The 8,482-nt window shown below is 40.1% G+C and overlaps 1 protein-coding gene across 3 annotated transcripts in view; it reads right to left on the bottom strand.

The window, feature by feature from the left end:
• adam22 (ADAM metallopeptidase domain 22) overlaps positions 1-5,019 on the bottom strand; it is an 87,240-nt gene extending 82,221 nt beyond the window's left edge. The window contains exons 1-2 of one of the 3 annotated variants that reach the window (XM_058376301.1): positions 4,590-5,019; positions 4,080-4,237 (exon numbers count right to left, since the gene is read on the bottom strand). In XM_058376301.1, the coding sequence (XP_058232284.1) occupies positions 4,080-4,237; positions 4,590-4,668 (237 nt within the window). In that variant the 5' untranslated portion in view covers positions 4,669-5,019. The remainder of the gene's footprint in view (positions 1-4,079; positions 4,238-4,589) is intronic. The other 2 variants (XM_058376302.1, XM_058376303.1) reach the window with 2 other exon arrangements.
• Between the last annotated feature and the right edge of the window lie 3,463 nt (positions 5,020-8,482).

An 8,482-nucleotide genomic window follows, 5' to 3' on the forward strand; every position in this document is an offset into this window, starting at 1 on the left:
AGCATGAGGGGATAAATGCTGAGCTAGTCGGTGATTAGTCATAGCATGCTAGCTAATCATTACTTCAGGCTAGACTACAACGGTAATATTTTTACTTGTTCATCCAAAAATGCTAGCTAATCCTGATAGATAGATAGATAGATAGATAGATAGATAGATAGATAGATAGATAGATAGATAGATAGATAGATAGATAGATAGATAGATAGATAGATAGATAGATAGATAGATAGATAAATGACATCACAGCACAGCTAAGGTCTAGGACTGTTTGTCTGTTTATATGTTTGTTGTTTTCTTATGTTGTTTCTTATGTAAAGCCGCTTTGAGACAATACTCTTTGTTAAAAGCGCTATACAAATAAAATTGAATTGAATTGAAAGCTAAATGACTTTTAGCGACGCCCAAAAGCAAAGCATTTTCTGAAAATTAGCGAGATGGTGACTAAACAGAGACGGAGCACCTCCTAAACACGTCATGCGCTAAATCTTCCGGAAATGAGGCTCAGCCACCACAGCATTTCTCCTCCCAGAGTCACACACTGACTTTTTATGGGTTTTATAGGGCACCTTTACTTTCGCCCCACTGTAAATAGCTAGTCTTTTTCATAGCTTGAGTCTTTTCAGTCATGCCATAAATATGAAACATGCAGATCTGACAAAAAGAAAAACCCTGACATCAATGAGTCGCCTTATAAATGAACTCAGGAGCTCTTAGAGAACAGGAAAGCATTTTCCAGAAGTGAATTTTATGAATTCGAATGCCATTCCTATCCACTGTGATAACTGAGGCCCAATGTTAGCGATGTTGCCATGGTAAAAGCATTTAAGCAGTTACTTCATCAATTTTTTCAATTAGCTACACGCCTAAAACCAGTGACTTAGCTACATGACTACTCATTCAAAATGGCTGACTGAGGTATTGTTAATTTTTGGTGAAATGCTAAATTAAGGCCACACATCCATCACTGCAGGGGGAGAGAGCACTTCATTTCTTAAGCATGGCTACAGTTACAATCTTCTCACAATAGTTAGCTACTAGATTACTGCATAGAAAATACTTAGTATAAGGTTAGTTCTGAGTCACTGCTCATGACAAAAATAATGGAAATTTGTGAAGCGAAGCTAAATGAGAACCGCTCCCAGAATAATTGTTAAATAAGAATTGTTAAATAATATTTTTGTACCTAGCTGTTTGGGCTCTCGCCCGCCCTCTAGTGGTGACCGCTTTTAATCATTACGTACGCAGTGCTGCTCACATGAACCTGTATACCCTCTAGCAGTCCTGAGATACGAACTCGCAACCTTTCGTTCATCATCAGAGTGTAAACATTTCATGGATAAGAAAAGTCAACATATCTGAAACTCTCAGCTCAGTATAAAGGACTAACACCAATGCTACAACACATTCCCAAAGTACTGTCTGGGTCTGCCATTGATTCCTGTTTACTCAATCACCGAATAAACAGCTGAAGTGTAGAGCTGGAAAATAACCAAGACAATTTGGTTATCCCCCATCAGAAACCACATCGTAACCGATACAGCGCATTAGTGAGATGAATCAGCTCTAAAGCCGAGCCGGCCCCATCCTGACATTAGCGCATGCACATGCAATAGAAAGGTTATAAATAAATAAATCAGAAAGGCAAAGATGGCCCTAGGCTCCGAATTGTGATGACACAAACGCCCCAAATACTCCGCTAGTGAAAGGGGAACGCAGGGATTAAAACAGCTAATCCACTTATCTCACTGCTTTTGCTATCGGTTCATACACACACTAATGACTGCTCAGTAACCTTGAGACGTTAGAAATGGGGGATTTTCAAACAAACCCAATAGATTAGTTGGCGCACTGTTCATGAATATTAACTCTTAATACCTGCCTATTATATGCTGTTTTGTTTTTTTCCGAAAGCAGGACACTATTAGTAAAAATGAGCGTCATTTATTCTGATTTTTGGATCAATCTTTATCTAATAAAAATAAATACATCTGTAGAAGTAATCTGTTGTCTATTTGTGACCATCTGTTATCTAGCAACTCTAAAGGCTTTAAGCTCCACCCACATTGTATAACAACGCCACATATATCCCGTATTACCTGATATGTTTTCTATTTTATCGACCATTATGACATGAATTTCCCTCACAGATCACATGATATCGCAACCATGTTTTTCGGAATCAGAAACCTTCAGAACTAAAACTGAACACAGCTTTCTTTCATGAAACGAAAGGAAATGTTCATAATTGTTGGAGTTGTTTGATTGTATGCTAAAAATTAATAATAACAATTAAATATATATTCCTCAATAAACAATAAAGAAGTGGTGGTCCACCGAACCTCACAAAAAATCTTCTTTATGATATAAATAATGCAAACCACTAAAGGTGAACAGGGTAATAAAATAAAATAAAATAAAATACATAATAAATAAATAAATAAATAAATACATAAGAATATATTATAGAATATATTATGTAATTAACACATTTTGCTTACATTTTTGTTCTCACATATTTAATTACTCAAGGCCTTATTTTAATTTATTTATTATATAATATATTCTTATTTATTTATTTATTTATTATGTATTTTTATTTTGTCTTATTTTATTTATTTATTTATTTTTATTTTATTTTACCCTATTCATCTTTAGTGATTTGCTCTTAAATGTTTTTCTTCTCAGCCAAACAGGGTTTTGTGTAGCGTTTTTGATTCAGACAATCAGACTAAAGTGGTTTTCCCTTTATTTATTGAAAGCTCATTAATGAGCTAGTTTAGAGCAGAAGGTAATGTTAATGCTTTTGCACGGCAGTGCTACATTAGCAAGACAAAGGGTTAATGAATACAACATTATGGCGGACGTTTTTATAAGTTAAGCATCCTCTCACGATGAATTAACATTTTTAAATCGACTCGAGTGAATTGACATCCAGATGTTTTTTTTTGTCGACTCTCTGCTTATGTCATGATCAACCTAGAAATGATGTGAAGCTTGCAACATCCTCACTGAGTCAAAAATTGGTCTTATAAATGCGAATAAAAGCATAGAGAGGTTTCTAGGCCACTCTGAATGTTTTTAGGTAACAATTTTATTATTCTATTTTATATCAGAGCGCTGTTCGAGTCTCAAATGTGATTGGTCCGAAGCTGCTGATTCATTTTCTGTAGCTGCTATTCACATGATTGGTTTCTATAGTAACAGCTCATTCACAGGGAGGTGGAAGGTGAATGCTTCACATAACCTAAAGCTGTCAAAAACCCAGATTTTAAAAAAGGGCTGATGTTTAACAAAGAATAGGGTTGATACGGTGAAGCGTTGTGTAAGAACACGTTTATTTAACTGTCATGGAAGGGGTCTCCAGTGTCAGCGCTGAGCTTTGTAATGGTCAGTATGTTTTACACTATGTGAATGGACACTGGATGGTTTTTGTGCACTGGCAAGAGTCAAGAGAGAGAGAGAAAAGGAGAGGCTGGTGATGTTTATAGCCACTATAATGCTATAGGTTGTAATAGATTATTCATCTCATGGATGTTCTACAACATTAATTGTAACAATAAACGGTTAAAAAGTGCATGGTGTTTATTATTAAATTAAAAAATATATATCATAGTTGACAAATCTCTGTGTTAGAAGAGGAACACAATTCAAAATGTGCTAAAAGAAAAACAACCCACTCCAGGTTGTAAAAAGCACAACTCCATCATCACAAACCGAGGTGTTGATTATTTTCCTACAACCGCATGTCTCTTACATATCTTAATGGTTTATTTAGCAGTGTGATTTAATACTCCATGCTTCGATCCATCACCAGAAAAATGTGGCAAACCTTTGCATTGTGTATCGCATTTTGTAAGGGCGCATGCGCATCCTTTTGTTTGCCCAAGACGCGCGCGCTGAACCTTCGGGTCTCAGGTGCGCGAGGAACACCTCATCAATAAGCAGAAATGTAGTCCGTATCAACCCGAAGCAAACGCCACAAAGACTGACCAAAGCGAAAGCTGACGGGTCGATTGAGAAGAAAACGCGAAAACATAAGCAATACTCGAGAATGTAGTCTAGTGATGAAAGCTCACCTGGTCCGTGCCGGGGCTCGCGCGCACTCGTGTGCTCAGGACGTCATGCGCGGTCTGTCCTTTATCTGTGCTATAAACCAACCGGACCGGTACCGTACTCTCTTTCCCAAGGAACCTGCTATCATCACGCAAGGCCCTCGTTTTATTCAAGACGCCTCCTAGAATAAGCGAATAAAAGAAATAATTAATTAACATCCGTCAAAAAAAAAAAAAAAAGATCATAACGCCCTGTATCCATATACATATGTGTATATATTTATTTTACAGGGATGGCGATAAAAGCAGGTTGTAAATGCAGGTTATTAAAGGTTAAAGGATGGATATTCATTCTGTCTGCCATGACTGTTTACATCCTTGCAGACCCTGCTGGTACCAGAAAAAATGCAACCAAAATAATAAAGATGACTGAGCTTAAAAATTCAAATGCAACGCCATGCACGTATTTCTACAGCCGAAATAAACAACCTGAGCCCAGAAAGAAAGAAATAAAGGAAAGGAAAATCGCGTTACCATTGGTGGAATGTCGCGCGCTAATACACAGCGCTCCGCACACACACACAAGCCAAAGCCCCAGTCTCGAAGCCATCATCTCCAAATCCACCCTTATTTTCCCCTCTTCTGTCTATTTATTTGAACCGTGCACCCTTCCGTTTGGTTAAAGACAATGGCGGCTCACACGCGTCCCCCCGCGCGCTCCGTTCGTCTGGCCGACGCGCTCTCTCGCGCTGGTTGCCATTAGCGACGCAGGCGCAGCCTCCGCATCGCGCGCTGTAGCGGGACGGCGACGAGTCGAGGCGAATTTCAGCTTCCTTCACCGGAACCACCTCCTCCTGAGAAACGTCAGTAGGGCTGTTACCGAGCCGCCTCACTGCAGAAATGCCGTATGAATATACATGAGGAGAATATACGGAGCGGCGCGGCTGTGGCGCGCGGGATGACGGGTAGTGTAGTGTAGTGGTGTGGAGCGAGGAATCGGTGCGAGCGGCTCGCGCTGCCTTGAGGCCCACCTGCCGCTACCGTGTGCGCAGAGCAGACCACGTGACCGCCCGGGACACCATCAGCGCGAGCATTACGCAACGGTGGCTTGTGGAAAAAAGAGTTTGCACCCAACTGTGACCCCAACTGTTTACTCAGACTTCATCAGAGCTATAGAGCTAAAGTAAAGCCATTTATTTAGCAACAATAAACAATAAATATACAAGCAAGTGGTTATCTATAGAATTATATATATATATATATATAGAGAGAGAGAGAGAGAGAGAGAGAGAGAGAGAGAGAGACAAGGCATAACATTATGACCACCTGCCTAATATTGTGTTGGTCCTCCTTTTGCTGCCAAAACAGCCCTGACCCGTCATGCACTGTGTATTCTGACACCTTCAACTGACAACCTGACAACTTCAGCAATTTGAGCAACAGTAGCTCATCCGTTGGATCGGATCACACGGGTCAGCCTTCACTCCCCACGTGCATCAATGATCCTTGACCGCCCATGACCCTGTCTCTGGTTCACCACTGTTCCTTCCTTGGACCACTTTTGATAGATACTGACCACTGCAGACCGGGAACACCTCCACAAGAGCTGCAGTTTTGGAGATGCTCTGATCCAAAATGTTCACTTGCTGCCTAATATATCCCACCCACTAACAGGTGCCATGATGAGGAGATCATCAGTATCATTCACTTCACTTGTCAGTGCTCAGAATGTTATGCCTGATCGGTGTATGTATATATACTGTATATATATATATTTACTATAAAAATAATATTATAATAAATGTCAATCATATTATTTTTTATATTACTTACTACTAATACTATAATAACAATAATAATTTTTATAATAATGTACTATATATGGTTGAAGACGCTCTTTGAGTCTGTACCCATTGTAGCTTTAGATACCTGCTTCTTTGCCTGAAAGGACTGGAATACAATCTGGTTCTCCAGCTGTTGTAAAGAGCTTATTTGAGTTACTATTCTCCACTTACCTCTCTCAACACATGTTCTGCCTGTATGCTCAGTGGATTTATTTTCTGTGAAAACTCTGTTGAGTGTGTGAAAATCCTCGGAGATCAGCAGTTTCTGAAATACTCGTATCAGCCCATCTGGCACCTGTATGGATTCCCACCCGCTTCCCTTCCCCAAAAACATGCCAGTAGATGGACACTGGTTGGTGGATCATTGTGTGTGTATAGTGCTCATAGTCTGGCATCCCACTCTCACCCACTGCTCCCTGGATAAGCTCATGATCCACAGTGACCCTGGCCAGGATAAAGCACAGACCTGATTCAGGTCTGATGTTATAAATAGAGGAGTGTGATGGTGCGCTATTTTGTGTGCTCACTCATTTGCATCAGCATTGCTTATTAATCATCAAGCTGTGCTGTACTCAGCTTTAAACCCTCTCATAACAATCAATCACTTTCTGTTGAACTCGGAACAGAGTCAAGCAAATCACTATTAATATTACCAGTGAAAACAGAGAGATCTGAAAGAGTAAAAGTTTAAAATACGGTACATGAGATCATGAGATTTGACCTGAAATGATCTCTGCTCCATCTTCCTGTACTCTGAGTCCGGAGAACTCGACACGATATATTCAAATATGACTAGAATTAACCCTAAACAGTGTGTCTTAATGGTGAAAGTGAACAAATATGAAACAAAAGAGATGCATGAGACAAAAACTCAAGAGGTAAAAATATTCGATGTTATGTGCAGACTAAGTGACAACAGCAGCTCTGACAATACTTCTGCTTATAATTCTAATCAGATTCTCATTCAGATGTACTGTACACAGAAAATTAATCAATACATTCAGGCCAGACTAGAGGAGTCTTATTGTTTTTTCACTGCAATTGCAATTTTGCTTACAGACAGCAGAGGGGTCTGCTACTCCTTTCATCAAAATACTCCTATACACTGATCAGGCATAACATTATAACCACCTGCCTAGTATTGTGTTGGTCCCCCTTGTCCTGTGTATTCTGACACCTTTCTATCAGAACCAGCATTAACTTCTTCAGCAATGTGAGCAACAGTCGCTCGTCTGTTGTATCGGATCACACGGACCAGCCTTCGCTCCCCACGTGCATCAATGAGCCTTGACCACCCATGACCCTGTCGCCGGTTCACCACTGTTCCTTCCTTGGACCACTTTTGATAGATACTGACCGCTGCAGACCGGGAACACCCCACAAGAGCTGCAGTTTTGGAGATGCTCTGATCCAGTGCTCTAGCCATCACAATTCGGCCCTTCATCAAACTCGCTCAAATCCTTACACTTGCCCATTTTTCCTGCTACTAACACATCAACTTTGAGGACAAAACAAAAATTTTATATTGCTGACACAAGCGACTTATCAACTTCACACGTCTAAGTTTCACAAGTAAACTGTGTGGGACAGCTGGATTGATTGTGGCCAGGAAGCTTTCCAGAAGCCTAAACTGCACTTTTCTGAGTAGTGAGCTGACAGGAGTTTCCCCGAGTCAGCCTCTTGTGAGCTGAATCAGGTGTGTTAGACAAGGAAGTGCAGTGAAGTACAGTTAGGACTCAGGTTAGGAAACACTGATTCAGAATACAGTCAGTGTCAAATAAATAAATAAACAAACAAACAAATAAATAAGCAAGCAAGCAGATCCTAGACCTGGACAGAAGAGTGTGAATGATTTGTCCAGGACCTGATTAAGGAGGAAGAGTTCTTAATACATACATTTAAGTTTTTTTCCCCCTCCAACCTCATCACATAGATGCGAGGAGCAAGGATCAGGGTTTAAGCACTGTGAGTGTTTGTATAAAAATATTATTTAGAAAGCACTTAAACTGGAGACAGAACAAGACAATGACATTTAGAGTTTCAGAATAATACCCCAATGCCTTTTAAAGGCCTCCCAGGATCCCGTGCTCTTATTGCCGTGGCCCGGGTTCGATTCCTGGGCCGGGAGCTTAATCCAGCCACTCTCAGTGCTGGTCCCAAGCCCAGATAAAATGGGAAGGTTGCATCAGGAAGGGAATGCGGGGTAAAACCTGTGCCAAAATCGAAACATGCAGACCAAATGATCTGCTGTGGCGACCCTGAACAGGGAGCAGTCAAAAGAACAACTCCTCTAATGCCTTTTTAAAAACAGCAAGGGCCTCGTAAAATCATTCATCTCGATATGCTTCACTGAACATAAAGATAAAATAAATTAAAAAAATCTAACGGGCAAATTCTACAGAAGTTATATGGAAAATAATTTTCATATCTCATGACCAGTAGGCTCATGTACCCTCAGGTCATGGTGAGGACATACACCAGCAGTTTGGTCTATCACAAATCTTATGATCTTAACTGATAATCAAGATGATATTAAGTGCATTACAGTTTTCATTCTGTTGCCAAATTACAAATGAAAAGAAA

The sequence above is a fragment of the Hemibagrus wyckioides genome, linkage group LG23 (genome assembly GCF_019097595.1).
Source record: "Hemibagrus wyckioides isolate EC202008001 linkage group LG23, SWU_Hwy_1.0, whole genome shotgun sequence".
Taxonomy (NCBI): domain Eukaryota; kingdom Metazoa; phylum Chordata; class Actinopteri; order Siluriformes; family Bagridae; genus Hemibagrus; species Hemibagrus wyckioides.